The sequence below is a fragment of the Chelonoidis abingdonii genome, chromosome 2 (genome assembly GCF_003597395.2).
Source record: "Chelonoidis abingdonii isolate Lonesome George chromosome 2, CheloAbing_2.0, whole genome shotgun sequence".
Lineage (NCBI taxonomy): Eukaryota > Metazoa > Chordata > Testudines > Testudinidae > Chelonoidis > Chelonoidis abingdonii.
This window is the reverse complement of record NC_133770.1, coordinates 106,417,403-106,435,611: the sequence shown is the minus strand read 5'-3', so window position 1 is coordinate 106,435,611 and position 18,209 is coordinate 106,417,403. Positions and strand designations below refer to the sequence as shown.

The 18,209-nt window shown below is 39.3% G+C and overlaps 1 protein-coding gene across 1 annotated transcript; it reads left to right on the top strand.

Annotated features, from left to right (window-relative positions):
• Positions 1 to 401: 401 nt before the first annotated feature.
• Positions 402 to 18,013, top strand: IGFBP3 (insulin like growth factor binding protein 3). The gene is made up of 4 exons (XM_032796829.2): positions 402 to 1,527; positions 5,451 to 5,677; positions 7,013 to 7,132; positions 15,912 to 18,013. Exons 1-4 carry the CDS (start codon positions 1,155 to 1,157, stop codon positions 16,035 to 16,037), a joined length of 846 nt encoding a protein of 281 aa, XP_032652720.1. The 5' UTR covers positions 402 to 1,154; the 3' UTR covers positions 16,038 to 18,013.
• The last annotated feature ends 196 nt before the right edge of the window (positions 18,014 to 18,209 follow it).

Genomic DNA, 18,209 nt, shown 5'->3' with positions numbered 1-18,209 from the left:
AATAGATATTCCAGTTTTCCCAAGAAGTTGCAACTGTCAATGTGAGATGGAAGCTAGTCCAAGGTATGTCCTAAACCTGATTGTGTGTGTTAACAGACACGCCTCCTAGGTTGTCTTGGGCTATCAATCAGCTCCAGTGTGGACAGGATTGTAGACAGGAATCCAAAAAGGGCACTTTCATTTAGCTTTGCTCGTGTCTCCTCTCACAGTACCAAGGGGAGTGGAGGAAGGAGAACAAAACGCATACGATGCAGTCTCTCTCTCTGCCCAAAGTCAGTCCCAACGGCCATCTCCTCAAAGAGGGTTTCTCAAAAGGGCACTTAAACTCAGCTCACAACCCAGGTCCCCCCCCCTTCCCCCGCGCGCGCTTTACACTACTTTCTGAACCGAAATCTGGATTTTGATAGTCACTCCCCTTCTCCTGCAGTGCCAGAGTTGTTCATTATTCATAGTCCGGGGCGTGTCCTAAGCAGGAGTTGTATATAGGCAAGAAGTTCTGCTGAATGAGGGAACAGATGGGAGCCCAGAGTTACAGAGAGTAGAAGCCAATAGCAGGCAACAAAGAGAATAAAAAGAAGGGAACTTTGCTCTCTTAATTTATTTTTTCTCCTTCATTTCCCCTCTGCTCTCCTCTCTTTCCGTGATCATTTTGGGACCACGTTTCCTCCCAGCCAGACCATTTTGCTCGGTTTGGGTATTTTTTTTGTTGATTTTTTTTAATTTATTTTATTTTCAAATTTGTGTCTGCGGCAAGAAATCAGTGTGAAAGCCAAGCGATCTGGGAGCTATTGGAGGGGAAGGAAGCAACAAGCCGTCTTGGGCGCTAGCTGCTCTTCCTACTGCAAGGGGGGCTGTGAGGGGGTGGCGGGTCCCGGCTGCAGACAGGGGGTGACCGTAGCTTTAGCCTCCTGGACTCTGTTAGGGGGGCGAGCGGTTGGGGCTTGAGCCTTCTGCTCTGAACCTCCGTGGCAGGGGTCTGGGCTGGTCTCCCCTCGCCTGTGTTGGGGGGCGAGTGCCTGTGAGTCCCCCCTCGTGTGGTGGAGGCGGCTCTGCCCCGGGCTAGGTGCGCGTGTGGCTGCTGCTCTGTCCCTCTCCTGCTCTCTCTGCGGCTGCTGCTCCTCGTCCCCTCTTCAGCCCCCCCTGCGCTTGTTGCTATGGTGGCGCGGCTCTGCGCGCTGTGGGCAGTGGCAGCGCTGGCGCTGCTGAGCCGGCGGGCGGTGGCGGTGGGGCCGGTGGTGCGGTGCGAGCCGTGCGACTCGCGGGCGCTGGAACAGTGCAAGCCGCTGGCGCCCGAGTGCTCCGAGCTGGTGCGGGAGCCGGGCTGCGGCTGCTGCTTGACCTGCGCCCTGCAGGAGGGGCGCCAGTGCGGGGTTTACAGCGAGCGCTGCGGAGCCGGGCTCAGCTGCCTGCCGCGCCCAGGGGAGCTCAGACCGCTGCAGGCGCTGCTAGAGGGCAGGGGGCTTTGCACCAACGTGACCACGGGCAGCAAGCTGCGGACCTTCCTGCTGCAAGGACCACATGTTCCAGGTAAGGACAGCAAGTTCCAGCCGTTCACTTTGTGTGTGTTTGTGTTGTTTAATGGCACAAAAAAAAAGCCCCTCCAAAAAAGTTTGATGCAAATCAATCTATCAATCAGTTGCCTTTATGCAAAAAAAAAAAAAAACAATAAGTTTAGTTTGCACACACCAAAACAAAACAAAAAAAGAAAAGAACAGAAAACCACTCTCTTACTGCAAAAATGTTTCTGTTAAGCGCCACCCAAGTATTGCAGCCAACTCCTGGCGGATGGATTCTTAAACAAAACTCCAGTCTTAGTGCACTGTTAAGACTGACGTGGTAATTCCTGCTCTTCAAAATAAATGGTCGTGTTTTCTGATCTCGTGGTCAGATCTACGGCTGTGTGTCAAGTTTAGGATCATTTGGATGAGGGATAGGACAAGAAAGATTCTTTAATCTCCGCTGTTGCAAAATCCTTCCTTGCAAGAGAGGTGAGGATGCTTTTTAAAAAAAATATGAGGGAGTCTTTTCCCCTCTGAACTGGTTGACTGAGGAGGCAGGTCTGCCAGGCTGAGATATTAAAAATGGATGAATTACTTATAAAATTCATAGAAGAAAAGAGTACACAGAAAATGGGACAAATATTTTCCCAGGCTGGAAAGTTATTGACTATTTAAAACAAAGTATCAGAGGCTGGTAGTTTTAAAAGGGGTGAATAATATGGGTACACTTTTGAAAATAAACGATAGGTAAAAAACTAACCTTTCCAGCGCTCTCTTGTAAGTAAAATCATTTAGAGTGTGTTTCTTTAAGAGGGAGGGAAGGTTGGAACAACTTCTGTAAGCATGCACATTTTGCAATGTTCAGAAACAGGGAAAGTTGGGATTCAGATCAGGAAAGCACAATTAATATTTGCACAAATTTCATTAGAGAGTTTACTAACCCATATGGAGGATGTAACATCTACTTTATAAGAAAGCATGTTAAAAGGTTTGGCACTGTTGTTTTTAAAGCAGCGTGGAGTTTTTCTTCTGGGTTGCAGGCACTCTTTGGCTGGCCTCTCCTTAGCTGTGTGAGGGGAAGTGGCCGCCAGTGCTGCAGGAGGACAAAATGCCTTGTTTTTGTGCTGCTCACGAGCAGTAACAGTTTGAAAGAGGGAGAGTTCAGAACATGCTGAGTGAAGTTTTAAACCTCATTGAATGACATGGCAACATCCTTCATATAAGAGCTTGATGCTGTTAACTCTACCTTAAAAGGAATCCTGGATGACTGGGGTATCCATCCAAAGGGTGGAAATTGGCAACGCTAATTATCAGTTATCATTATTATTTTATAACTGTATATATAATGAGGAAAGGAAGGGAAGATGACTCTGGACTCTCACTTCTGTTGAGATCTCTTACTAACTTCAGCCCTAAATAGTTAAAATACTAAAGCCCTGTTCTTGCACTCCTTATTGAGACAAAATCCTGTTAAAGTCAATGGGAACTTTGCCCCTGTGTATAAAGTGAAAGGTAGGCCCCTTCCTGGGAATAGAAGTTGAGTGCTTAGTTTTCAAGAGGGAAGAAATCTGCTGAACCAATGCCATGCATAGTGCCTGCCTCTTTAAGGGACTACTAGAGTTTCAATCCTAAATCCAAGTTTCCAGTACAGATTCTAGCATACAACAAACTGTCAGAATAGGATCAAATCTGTTCCCACGTATACAGATAGGTAGAATACCATGTAAAATTGTTTTTTGTCCTTGTTAAGTTACAGCAAATGCTAAAAAAAAGTTTTATATAGATTTATATTTTAAAATGTTATTTTAATGCCAGATTTAGAAGCCCACTAGCTTCTAGTGCATGTTAGATCTTTCTGGCATTAATACAGCTCACATTTTAAGGGACTATTATAATATTAGTAAAAGAAAAAAACAACTCTCCCTGTGCTTTTTTCATGATAGTTTTGAATGTGTTAGGAATGGGTATGTAATTAATATGACAACAGCTCTATAGAATAAACTGATGCAATATGGTATGTCTTGACATTATAAAAAATTGTAGTCATAGCTCTTAACTCTGATTTGATAACTGCTTAAGAACAGATTGCCATGATTAATTATATAAACTATGAAGTGGCCGTTGTAATCTGTTGGTTATATAATGCTTGTTAAAATACTTTCTAAATCTATATGTACATGGTTAATAAATTAGAATGGCTGCAAAATGCTATTGGGCAAATAATTTAGATTTAAGAGATCTAGATTATTATGTTCTATTGTATTAACACTTCCAAACACCATTGAGAATGAGAAAAAAAATACTACTTAAAAAAAAAAAAGAAATTAAACCACAAAAAATATGTTCAAATACCACTGAGAGTCTGAGTTAAACCCACAAAAGCCAGGAAATTCAGAGTTAAGACTTAAACTTCCTTAATCCATTTGCACTGGGAGTTGGATTTTCCTGGTCAATTATATCTACTGCCAGCAGTGGCTACACCACAACCACTGGCACACGATGTTAACTCTGATCCCTCCTCCTCCTCCTTGTGCCTCTGTATTGCAGGGGCCTTAGTGCCATATGTGCTAAAATTGTTGGACTCAGTGGGATATGTTAGGAAGGCTTTCAGTCTTAATGCTGAATTTCTTGGCTTTGGTGCTTTTTAGTGAGCCTTTTAGCACTATTTTAATATAGCTTTTATGCTTTAACTTTAGTATAGCACTGAAGCAACAGTATTAAAAGTAATCTGTGCCCTGAACATGTTATAATTTTACATTTCCAATGTGATTTCCTTTCCTTTTTTAAAAAAAGTTCAGAGGGCCTGCAGCCAAGGGGCTGAAATGCAGCAAGCAGTCTGACTTAACTGATAAAGAGATATAAACTTTAAAAATATCTTAGAGGAAATGCAGCCATTTGCATTTACACTGGAAGAGTCCTGTATAGTATAGTATAGTATAGGATAGTCACATAATCTTAAGTATATGGAAACATTGTCCTGTACAATATTCTGGGGTACTTTATTTCTTTTACTTCTATGGAAAGTAGATAGAGAAGAAAATATTTTTAAACTCTTCTGACTCAGAGTGCAAAGCAAATAAGCAGGATGTTTGTTCTTTGATACTGTGGATGAGTGGATGGCAGTGTTGTGTTCATAATCTGAAATGTGTTTCATATAAAAACAGAATCAAATTGGAAAATTCTCTATCAACTAAGTAAAATTTAACTTACCAAATTTTTGCAGTATATGGGAGAAAATTAAGAAATAACTGTATTAAGGCCCATTAAAAATAAACATGGTAGTATTCTGTTTAGTAATATCTCTTTGTTAATTCCCTTCCTGGAGAAGATATAAAGGAGAGACACTACCTTACAGAATACTAACCATCATAAGACATTACAGGAATTCATTATTGTTACTAAATGATAATAAAATCAGTTCTAGGGCAGAAATAAATTATTTGAATTTTTTACATGTCTTTTATTGGTAAAGTTGATAACAGATTTCTGATTCAGATCCAACTCTGGAAATGATCACGTCCCAGTGCAAATCTGCCCCCTTCTGGTGAGAAAAAACACTTCAAATTAAGGCAAGCAATTGGCTGTATATTCAGCTTAAATAGCCGTGATTTAAAAAATCAAATTGATGTAAAGTATAAATGAAATTTTTCATACAATTAAGTAGAAAAACAAGATTTATAATTAGTAGCAACCAACAGTGACAGTGGAATGCAGAGTTTAAAAGAATTACTAGGAGTTTACAAGATATTTCAATCCTGAGAACATTAGAATTCTTTCTGTTCACGAAATACAGACATTGCTGCTCAGAGAACACTATGTCATTTAAGGCTTTCTGCGTTTCTTAATAAAAAAGAAAAGAAAAAATAGATTTTTTAAAAAATAAGCTATTGAGCTCGTAGGCTTAACTGAATAATTAACTTTGTTTCTTTGTTGAATTTATTTTATTTGAAGGAAATTCCAGTGATTCAGAAGAAGACCAGAATGCCAGTAGCACAGAGAATCAGGCCATCCCTAACACTCACAGGGTGTCAGATTCCAAATCACATCCACATCACACCAAAATAGATATCATCAGGAAAGAACAAGCCAAAAATACACAGCGGTACAAAGTGGAATATGATTCACAAAGTACAGATACACTGAATTTCTCTTCTGAATCCAAACAAGAGACTGAATATGTAAGTATTTTTATAAGTAGAAAAGATGAATACATTCTCATGCTTTTTTTTTTTTTTGGCATGCTGTATTTGACAAGATAAATAGAAAACCAGATGGTGGTAATTGTTGTAGCCATTTAAGGAGTTTTGACTGTGTGACCAGTAAAACTATTGGAGATGCAAATACAGAGGGTCAGCAGGCCAGACAGATTACATTTGGAAAACACAGAGGCCTAGTGTTTGTTTTTAATCTGATTATCAATAATAAACCTTGGACAGTAAAAAGCTTAATCTCACCTGTAGTTATCACACGTGGGTGTGAACAGATTCAGACTAGGACTAATAACTGCTTGATTAGATTTGATTACCCATTGGCAAGAAAGAAAGGGTAATGCAAAAAAGAAAAAGGCCTTACGTTCAATCCAAAAGTTTGAGTCTGTGGTCCAGGAAGCAAAGTATGGAAAGTGCTCTAGCATGGGACTGAGTACCAGCTTTTGACTGATTATCAAATGTGCCTAGTGCACACAAATCTGTATCTAGATTTGTAGCGATTGTTCTGTCACACTGTAAATGTCAGCAGGTAATGACCATAGGGTTAAGAGCTGCCACTGTTTCTTATTCCTTATTTACAGTATATGGGAAGATTTGCAGGGCAGCCTAGGTATAGGGAATGCGAGCAGTTAAAACTATGATTCATGTACTGCTCTTGGCAGACAATCTGGTTATCTTCATACCAGTGCCAACAGGCATACAAAATGTTGCTTGGGTATACTTTGGCACTTCATCAATATGTTCATGGGTGATCCAGACGTATCTTTCTTCTGCAAAAAGAAGGCTTCAAAATCTATAAAAAGTAGTCAGTTCCATGTAGAGAGTTTATGGCAGCTGAGATAAATTAGCAAGGTTGATTTTCCTGCATGTTCAATGTATTACTGAAGTCAGAGAAGTCAGACATTCCAGTTAAAGCACATCAGTGTCTGAGGGGTTCAGAGTGTCCTTCGTTCAAAAAATAAATCTATGTATAGCAGAATTATCATTTTAGGTAGCTGTGAGGGCTAATGATAGATTGTGGGCCACTGGTCCAGAACTGGGGCTTCTAGGGTATGGCTACATAGCAGCTGGGAGCAAGCTGGTCAGTAGTCAGACTTGTGCTTGCAGGATTTAAGCTAGCATGCTAAAAAAGAAAGTGTGGCTCTTTCTGTTCATTTCTGGTCAGATCCATCACCCTATTTTTCAGATTTTTTTTGCTGCTTAGTGCTTTTTAATGTCTACAGATTTACTATTTTTAAGAATATTGGAGACAGGGTTTGAGTGAGAGGATTTCATTTGTGTTTTCTAAAACGTGTTCATTGACAGGGTCCCTGCCGTAGAGAAATGGAAGATACATTAAATCACTTAAAGATCCAGAATGTCTTGAGTCCAAGAGGATTCCATATTCCAAATTGTGACAAGAAGGGATTTTACAAGAAAAAGCAAGTGAGTAATATTTCTTGATCATTTCAGTAAGTGTATTTCAGCTTTTCCACATAGTTATCTGTTAATACGAAGTCAAATTTAACATTACTGGTAATGTTCATGTCCATTACATAGCACTTCACTGAAACATTACTTTATCCCAGTTTTAGGACCTGGTGGCATAGCACCCAGCCATGTCAGGTGTGGACAGTGTTTTTATTTGCTGTCATTCCTGACAACAGGTTAAACTGAGAAACTTCATACCCAATCACACATGGGTTGGCCAGAGCCCTGGATATCAGTGCCCATCAGTTTAAAAAAAGCATTACCTCTGTAATAACCCACTGTGTTAGCTGTAGGAGTCACCATATGACTGTAATAGATCAATGCTTTGAATTGTAAATAGCTGCTTAAGAGTTCCTAGAAGAACTGGATTAGGTCACATTACAAAAAAGCAACTTGAGAAAGCTATATATCCGTCCTTTATACACCGCAGAGATCACTTCCAAAATCTATGTTGTGTTATAGTGAAAGTGATACACTCAGTATTTACTCTTCAGTAATGATGGTCTCTCAACCACTTTGGTTTTCCATTTGCATTTGGTTTCTTGACAAATGCAGACACCACCACAGCTATTCATGTCTTGTTATCTCCATACTGAATTATTGCGACATGCTCTACTTAAGGCTGCCAATGAAGGGCTCTCAAGAAACTTTGGCTAGTGGAGAATAAATATCAGGGCCCTTGCTTAGTGTTTTTTCATGTCAGAACCCAGAATTCCAATGTTTAGTAGATTGCAATGACTCTGAATTAGTTTCTTGGGGCAATTTAAGGTGTAGTTTTTTAAATTTACAGAGCTTTATATCAGAGGTTCTCAAGCTTTTTCAGAGGCTGGATCACGTCTTTAAAGAGAATTTGTATTGTGGTGCACCTTCCTTCCCTCTCCCTTTCGTGATTACTCAAACCCATTTCTCCCTTCACATCCCTGTGGTAACCACAGCAGTGCTTATGCTAGAAAATAATATTATGAAAAGCATTCCATGTATTTTTAGCTGTCTTCTACTGTTTTTTATCAGTTGGAAATGAAAGTGAAGTGAGCAGCCTTCCCGACTTTGCTACCACTCATCAATGGACTTCACTTTAAGTCCTGCTGCTCTCTGTTGCTTGGATCATGGATTTCTTCAAGTATGTCTAGTCTGAAAAAACAAAACAAAAACCCCCCAAAAAACGTATGTTCTTAACTTGGTTAGCTAATCTGCATTAGCTAACTTGAGTTCAAGTAGCAATGAAGGCACAGCAACTCGGCTTTTAATTTGGGTTATCAGCTCAAGTTCAACCCCAGGCTGCTTCATAAGCTTTAACTCAAGCTTCTAACCTGAGTTAAAAGCCAAGTTGCTGTGGCATCACCACTGTTTTAACCCAGGTTAGCTAACATGAGTTAAGAACACACCTTTTTTCAGCACAGGTGTACTCTTAGAGACAACCCTTCCTCTTATGTAGCATCTCAACAACTGAGATCAGCAACCTCTGCAGATTTCATGATGGGCGCTCTCAGTGGGAGCTCCTGGCTCTAGAATACACTTCTTCCACTGGTCTGACAGTGCCTATGTTTGTTGACCTTTAGGGCATACTGCATAGCTCATCTATTCACTCTAGCTTTTCCTGAGCAGCTGGTGGTGTTCTTAAGCAGGCAAGTTTCTTTTTTTGGGTTGGAGATCTCATTTAAGCTGGTGTGAATTCTTGTTCCATAGTATTTTAACTTGATGTAAATTAACGTAGGGCCATATGCAGGTGGCAGCCCTCGATCTGCATTCGTTCCAAAATGCCATTGATTTCAATGAAAGTTGTTCAGTGGACTAAGGAGAGCACTGACCCTCAGAGTGGGAACCAAGATTGTGTGCTTGTTCCTATGGCATAGAAGTGTTTAGTTTATTTAAAGCAATAGATATTTTAACAGAGTTCCAAGACATATGCTTTTTGTTACAAACTATAGTCCTTGTGCTGCTTTAGCTATTAAAGAAGACGGAAGAATATGCTCTGCTTTGTCCACTTGCAGAACTTGTCTGCAGTACTTTTGTCAACTTGCAGCTCAAATTGTGAGCTCTTTATGGAATGGACCTTCTTTCTTCGTGTTATTCTGTGCTAGGTGCTTTCCTGGGTACTACCATAAATAAATAATAAATAACAAGATCCACAGGCACCAAAATGTTGAGGTGCATTTTTGAGCAATGGCAATGGGCACTTCCCCATTCCAAAAAATGATATTAAAATAAGTGTACCTTAGTGTCAGTTCTAGTCATCATTCAAAGCTATTCATTTAATAGAGTAAGATGAAGATGCCATGTAAGAGGAGCTGCTTCTGCACTCTAAATTGTGTAGTGCATGTTCCACCAGAAGCTTTAAAACTGCAACTGCTGAATTTCAGAGAGAGTTCCTGCACTACATTTAGTGGCCTATCATGGTGGCATCTATGGCAAAGGATTGAGGGGTAGTTACAGATGTGCCCTGTCCTGCCAGATGTCTGTATGTCCCACTGGCTTCAACAGGAATTGAGGGAACCTCAGCATCTTGCAGAATCAAGCCCTCAATGAGCACAGGCGGACGCAACAAGAGCTATGGCTGAGCTAGTGCCAACACTTAGTACTGCTATCAAATTGTAATGCAGGCCTTAACTTTAGGGTAGGTGTCAAGGGTACAGTCTGCAGCTCGCAAAAATGCAAAGTAATATGTTTACAATATCTTTCTAAAATTAAATACCACAATAGGTATGAGAAATAAGTACATATATAATAGATTGCATTTGCTGCCCTATGGAAAATGTAGTGATTGTCCTGCTTTTTGCATCGTAAATTTAGGTCTGATACTTTAGGAACTGAGAGAATGTATCTAATCTGAATAACATAAAACTAGGTTATCTACGAATTTCCTGCTTTGCTACTATTAACATCATTTAGCATTTGTAACTCATTAGTATCCACATTGTGACTGAAGAATTCAGCATGTTATACTAGGAAATAGTAAATCATCCCTAAATAATAATATTTTCACTGTCCTATAAGGCAGGCATTTTTAATAATGGAAATATTGGCTTTCTTCTGGTACCTCTAAAGTAGCTGGATATGCAGCTCCGTGCACTATGGTGACACGCTACCTCCAAAGTATGCTGCCCTGAGAAGGTTAGCAAGTTGTTTGCATATTTTGTAAAAGTAGTTCATTCTTTACCAAAGCAGTTTAGCTGTCATATCGGAAGCTTTGTGGTGTAATCGTTAGAACAGTGAGTTGGAATCAAAACTCCTCCAGTGTTTCTCTTTGGCTCTGCCACTGATATGGACCTTGATCCTGCAAGCTGCTCCACACAGGCAAATACACTCATGCCTAAATGAATCCCCAATGAATTCATGGACATAAGCATTTGCTCATACAGAGCAAATTGCGTGATTCGGGCCTTTTGGCGTCAGCTTAATGTCATATTAGTACCCACCTCATAACGTGCCGTGAGAATCAAATAAAATGTTAATAAATGCTCTGAGATCTTAAGACAATAAAGACACTTTGTGAATGCAAATTGTATGTTTGTAGATAGATATAGATACAGTCCAGTAGTACAATGTATTTCAGCATAGTGCCAGGCTATGCAGTGCAGTGCAGAACTGACACAAAGAAATAATATGGTTATAAATAGGGCCCTACCAATCCCCCATGAAATCCGGTCTTTTGTGTACTTTTACCCTATACTATACTCTTTTATACCATAGGGTAAAAGTATGTACAAGTACACAGCATTTCTCCAATGCAAAAGGTGGTCTCAAGCCTATTGTAAAGGGGTTGCAGTATTGCCACCCTTACTTCTGCGCTGTTGCTGGTGGCGTCACTGCCTTCAGAGCTGGGTAGCCAGAGAGCCGCGGCTGCTGGCCAGGAATCCAGCTCTGAAGGCTGCACTGCTCCTAGTGGCAGTGCTGCCTTCAGAGCTTGGCACCTGTCCAGCATCTGCTGTGCTCCAGCTATCCAATTATGAAGGCAGAGCAGAAGTAAAGGTGGCAATACCGTGAACCTCCCGCCCCCCACAACAGCTTTGCCACCCCCTTTTGGGTCAGGAACCCCAGTTTGAGAAACGCTGACTTAAGGGATTTACATATTTATGTTTTGCCATTTTTCAATAAATATTCATGCTTTGTTACAACTCTGTGAAATTTAAGATTTAAATATCTGAAATAGTGAAATTCAAGATTTTTTAAATGCTATGACCATGTAATTTATTAAAATAGACCATAAATTTGGTAGGGCCCTAGGTATGAAGGACCAGCATTTGTCTACAGATAAGTGTTAGGTTTGGGATAAATCTAGTGAAGTATCATGATCATCTAGAAAAGCCATATAAAGTCTTACATAAGAAAGCTTTCCTCTTCATGTTCACATGAACCACTTCTTTTCCTCACTGACTGGCTCTTCGGGAACATGTTGAATGCAGTTGTTCTTCATGATTTGATTTGTGGTTATCTAGTAATTGACTTTCCAGACACCCTGGGGGGTAGTTTTAATGAGTGAGAGGTTTGGTGTAAAGGAATTTATCTATCCAGATGCATCATGTAAAGCAATTGAAAGTATTTTTTTATATTTAATTATTTTTAAATCAGGAGCACGGGGAAATTATCAAATAAATGTGATGGCCAATATGAACTTATCATCTTGCCAAGCCATGTGATGTACAACATGAAATCAAATAGGAGAGTCAGTGGTAGTGGAAGCTACATGAACAGTTCTGAAAGGAATTCTGCCCTCCACTCTCTGTCCATTTAAATGAATATTTGTTATTTACTTCACTTTTCTTGCCTGATGCTTCTTAGTAAACATCGGTTTAAAGGTAAAACTGGAAGGCTGGCTTTGTGGTTATTCTAGAGTAGCGGGATCAGAGTTTGAATCCCTAATTTAATTTTTGCTCCTAGATCCTCAGAACCTGGAAACATGATACAGAGTCACTGTCATCATGCCCCCTGGAAGTGAGGAGTGACACTGATGGGCTCTAAAGAAATCTGTGTTCAATCCTTAAGTAAATCGTGTAAAAGAGAGGAAGTGATAAAGAGGAATTTGGAGGGACTTCTCCAGAGCATAATAGGACCCCTTTGTTTGATTAGATACTACACCAGATCTATTAGACATTGATCCCTACTTACTCATACCTCAGTCATTTATGTAAGGTTGTACGATAGTACTGTGGTATATGGATATAGTTTCATGGTGCGGGGGTATATCTGTCTCAAGCAAGCAAACAATTTTTTACAGAATTAAGATTCTCTAAGAATTATCCCAAATCCACATAAATGACCATCTTTTCAGGAGATGTGAATTGGCATAGCTCCATTTAAGAAAAAACTCCCCCAATCCTGGGCCAGCCAGAGGCCAAAATAACCTTTGCTGTAAATTAGAGCTTTCTAAAGGCTACTCCAAGTTATGCCAGTTGCAGTCCCATAGGGATGACTGTACTGACCAGGAATTAAGTGGTGGCCCTTATGCTTTGCCATGTCCCTTCTGCACTCCTCTGTGGAGGGGACGGAGCAGGGGGCAATAGGGCTGGCATCTGGTGCCTCTGTCAGAGGAAATCCTCAGCTGCCCCATTTAGGGCATCATTCCAGCTGTTTTGCACTTCTGAGCCAGCACATAGCAGCTGGAGCTGAGCCCAAGAATCTGGCCCCACTGGTATACAAAACACAGAATGAGAGATGTCTTTTTGATACGCACTGTCTATCATTTCACTTGATGTCAGGGCAAGAGAATGCAAAATATGGGATTTTAGAATAAAAACATCCCTTTGGGGCCAGATAAAACTATTATAACAGCTATGTTTGTCCCTTGCCCCAGTGCTGGGCAATCAGTGCAAATCCTTGTTTTGAACTTGAGAGATCTGAAAAACATTTCTGTGTTGCTTTGGAGACAAAGCATTATTTTTGCTTCTTATCTCTAAGGCACACAGCAGATCTGAGAGTTTTGCCCAAAACAAGCTAATCAGAAGAAATGAAAGGTGGCTTCTAGCTGTATTTAATTCTGAAAGTCAATGATGAGATTGTAGAAAATAAAATGACATTAAAAATGAGACCAACTTTTTAAACTGATAATTTGGTTTACATATGTGTGTCTTTGACAGTAATCAAAGTCAGTTCCTTTGAACCATTGAGATTTGTGCAACACACTTCATACAGTACCTCTAAAAGCAAGGAGGATATGTTACAGTTATTAGCAGAGGTACAGTCTAGTGGACTGAATATCAGGCTGGGAGTTAGGAAATCCTTTCTCAGACACTCACTGTGTGTCCTTTGGAAAATCACTTAATAATTTCTGCCTTAGTTTCCTGATCTATGAACTTGTTATAATAAAAGAAATGTGGACTGTGGATTAAATTATTTTGATGCCAAAGAGTTTTAAGGATTAAACATTACCACTTCAGTTAGGTCCTGATCTAGTGCCCATTAAAGTTAATGGAAAAATTCCCATTAATGGGCTTGTTAAATAATGTAAAAGGATAAAATCCATGTTGGATTTATGTTTAAGGACAAGTGACTGAATGGCTAACTTGTAATTCAAATAAAGATGATCAGATAATTAGGCAAATTACTAATGCAGCTCTTTTTTCAATTGGCCAGTGATGCTTTTCTCTCTCAGAAAACAAGCATTTGTTTAGTTTGGACCTGATCTTGCAGACATTCTTCTGGCACAACTGCCATTTAAGTGACTACGATTGTTGCATGCAGGACGGCTGCAAAAGAAAGGTTCTGAAGAAGAGAAAGCTTTGTGTTATTTCGGCACGTGACATGAGATTTGGTCTTCCTGCCCAAAGATATAACAAGAATATAGACTTAGATAATCATCTTCTGGCCTTTCGAATCAATGAATCTAAACGACTGCTTATTTTCAGTTAGACTGAGTGCTCTTAGTTCATGTACCATAATAAACATGGTAAAAGCAAACATTCCTCAGGGAGAGGAGTCTGTTCAGCACAATATCTAGCTTTCTGAACCATGCAAGCCCTGAAAAGCCGTGGGTGACCTTCGCTTCATGGCAGGATGATGAAATCCAAAGAAAATTTTCCAATACTGGAAACCCCAAAGAGATCTCTTCCCCCAAAAGTCCATGGTGGGGAGTTGTGGAGCTGGCTAGGGATAGGGATAAAGGAGCAAATGAGTTCACCACTTTCCACAGTCTTCAACTAGCAGGGACTGTATGTGCTGCACTGTGCAGCCTTGGATGGGAAAATTAGTGGCTCCTGGCTCATGGACCAAACAGCTTTGTTATAAGGGTGAAATGGATTCCTATGCAGAGGCCTATGCACCATTTAAATCCTACTTAAACCTTCTTTTGAGGACTTAATTGGTGCCTGCATACGTCTTCTATAGACTCTTCCAATATGGATAAATTTCATCCTCAGTTAATAAAATTCGTGAGCTGGAAATGTGCACAGGCCACCCGCCTGCTATGGAGAATGAGTTATCTTGTTCCCTCCAAAAAAGGTGGAGGTAGACTTCTTTTTTTGGTGTATTTTTATTGTTGGTGGCAGAGGGTGGGCAAGGTCTTCAGACTACGTGGCTTCTCTGTTCTTGTCCTTAGGTAACATATCTGTTGTAACTGTCATCTAGGAAGAGCCTGGTAAATTTGTGCCACAGACTCTTTAAAAGTCTTCACTAACTAAATGGTAGTCATTGTAGTTCTGATGAACTTGTCTCTGCAATAGGTCATTCAGTGAGTCTACAACCATAAAATCCCACAAGTCCAGTTGACATAGATTGTAACTCCATCCTGGGAAGGCGTTGACTGTAGAATGCTTAATATGACATTGCACGACTATTAGAGAGAGGTGCTTCCCCTTGTAATAGAAGAAAACAGTTACAGAGGTACCTTTCAGCTGGACTGGGTCTAGATGAGGAACGTAATATGCAATAATATGTGATCAGGAACTATGTATGCTGCCTTAGATTCTCTTTGTAATTCTTAGGGTCTTTAGAAGAATCTCTTTAGTGTGCTTGGTTTTCCATCTTTTCTGTACTAAATTATTATTTCTAGGCAAAGTTTCATCTTTTATATAGATATATAAATAATTTATAGCGAAAGCATACACACACTATGTATTACAATTTCAGGTTGGCTTGTATAGATAATTAGTCCTGCTAGGCAAGTACTTTCTCTAGAAATTACTTAGGTCATGGATTAATATGCAGGCAACGTTATTTATAGGAAATTATATATATAAAGCTCTAATATACCTAGCAGTTGTTGAAGTGATAACTCTGTTGCAGGGTATTATATATCTGCTAATAAACATCAACTACAGTACTGAAATGCCTTTGTCAAACAGATGCAAGCTGAGGTGTTATTGCTGCAAGTGCAGTCTCTGCCAAACTTACTCCCTTAGTATGACAAGAGTAATCTGTTGAGGTTTTTCCCAAATAAAGGACCAGATCCTACAACCTTTACAGTTGCAAGTAGTGTCACTGAAGTTGGTTTTGCTCAATAATGGACAACTGTGCTGTGTAATATCATGTGGGGTGGTTTATAAAGCTGCCTTTTTGTGCTTCTGTAAGAATAGTTTTATTGTAGGATTATTAGATCCCTAAGAGTTGGCTGGCAGTAGAAATAAAATATCATTATAATAGTTTGTGCTAGTAATCAGAATTCCATTTACTCACAGCACAAGCAGTGTTGATTTGGCCATGTTATATTACTGAAGCTTTCAAAGAGATTAGAATTAACTGGAATCTCTGCTGTACCCAAAAAAAATGGTGCTAACTGAACCTTACATTCATTTTGTTTCAGTGCCGGCCATCCAAAGGCCGAAAGAGAGGCTATTGCTGGTGTGTGGATAAATATGGACAGCCACTTCCTGGATACGATGGGAAAGGAAAAGGAGATGTCCACTGCTACAACTTGGAAAGCAAATGAGGGGCTGGTGCCATCTCCTGTGGAATCTGTGTGTGGCAATTCAACCCATCAGAGACCTTGGAGGGGCTGGGGAAAAAGCATGGACTGCATTGGACTTGGAGTTACGAGTTCTGTCTCCTACTGATATTGGGGGATTCATTGACTCTACGGACTCTGCAGCTGCACCCTGTCACTGACACACTTCCTGCTTTCTATAGAACATAGGGAGCTCTGAATTCCCAAGTAAATCTGCACTATTTATCCCCAGAAAGAAAAAAAGGCACTTCAGAATGGATTCAGGGAGTCTCCACTGACTTTTTAAAATAACGGCCTGTGACCAATTTGATCCCGAAAGATACTGTGTTTTATTTTAAAGAATTTATAGATTGTAAGCTTGTAAAAATATTAAAAAAAAACCCAAGGATTTAAAGTTTAAGCTTTTTCTATACAGGTCTGACGGGACACTTATCTTCACGGGTAAAATGTTTTATAAAAATCTCAAAGAACTTTTTAAAGAAACATGTTTCTAAAATAAAGACATGGCTATTTTTTTCTGTAAAGTATATTATGAATATTCTGTTAGTCTGTATTTAATATAATTGTTTTTTAATAAAGGTTATTTAAATGTAACGTGTGAATACCAAATGTTACACATTCATTTTGGTGTATGCTACTGAATCCATGCAAGTCAAAAAACAAAGGAGATTGTAAATAGAATGGCATATATACCGTTACTTAATGTGGATGAGCCAAAATAGATTTACTGGCTGAAGAAAAAGTTTCCTAAAGAGGCTGAGTTTCCCTATTTGAAGTAGCTAAAACCATCAAAATAACTTTTTAATGAACCTTTTTTTTTGGTTTTTCTAGTGTATACCTCACTGTAGTACTTAGATGTTAGATAAGCAATTAATAGTTGCATTGAAATTGACCATAAACGACTCTTCTATCCTACTTGTTTCAGCTATTCAAACACAATTTTTTTCCCTTCTTCCCCTTTTTTAAAACTGTTAACACTAAATTAATTTTCTCTCTGTGGATATTCAGCCTTCCTCTTATGATACTTCTTTTAAACACAAGCTTGTATCCATTTTTAATGCTCTTTCTACAAAAACCTACTTAAAGGCCATATTCTACCTTCATTCTACATGAGGAACTCCTATTAAAGGCAGTGCCAAACATATACAGAAAAGAGGATTATAGACCTAAATTTTAGGACTCTCCAGGCTCAACTCTTCCATTGCATTGTCGTAACTTCCACTGACTTCATTGAGAGTTGTCTGCTTGCCTTTAAGAGCAGAAGAGTAACCATCGGGTTCTGAAAAATATGTCTCTCTGTCATAAATTCACTTAAATTTTCAATCTGAAGAGAGGTTCTGTGTTCTTAATTTGTGGTTCTTTCAAATATCTGGCATATGGCATCAATTGGAGTCAGATTCCCATTAAAATTAATAGGAAGGTCTACATGAAAATCAATAGTGGGATATGGCCTATGGAATTGAGCATCTTTTCCTTTGGGATAAGATTTGAAAAGTAATAATGTTTTATTACAAGCTGCATATAAGTGAGTGGTGTAACTAAAATAATCAACATTAATTGAATGTACTATTGAATATTTAGCGAGTCAGGAATTTTTGTGACTGCAGCCACCAACCTTATATTTGGCTTGGGCTATTTGAACAGTCTTAACTTGCACCCATGCAGTTTCTAAGTTTATAATCTTAACAAAATGATCTTGCATCATCAGTAAAACTGAAATCCTAACCCAAATTCTAATCCAAACTCAGGTTTGTGAAATAATTGTTACTCCAAAATGTGTACAGTCCTGAATATTTGGGTTTTAGACAGATTTGTGAACAGATGAAAATACTACAATTGAAAAAGTTTTACCAAGAAAACATTGAAATAACATTTTTTTAAAGCTGTAATCAATCTGCCTTCATACTCTTAAATGAGGAAGAAATTGTATACAGCACCATTATGCCATGTAACTGTAGACATGAAACTAAGGGCTAGATTCATGAAATGGAGTCAATATTTAACAATATTCAGTAATAATAATTAATAATGACAATTGTTCTTTGAGTGATTGTTCATGTCAATTCCAATGAGGTGTGTGTGCACGCACATGCATGGTAGCTGGAAGATTTTTCCCCTAGCAACATCCGTTGGCGACTTGGACGCCCCCTGGAGTAG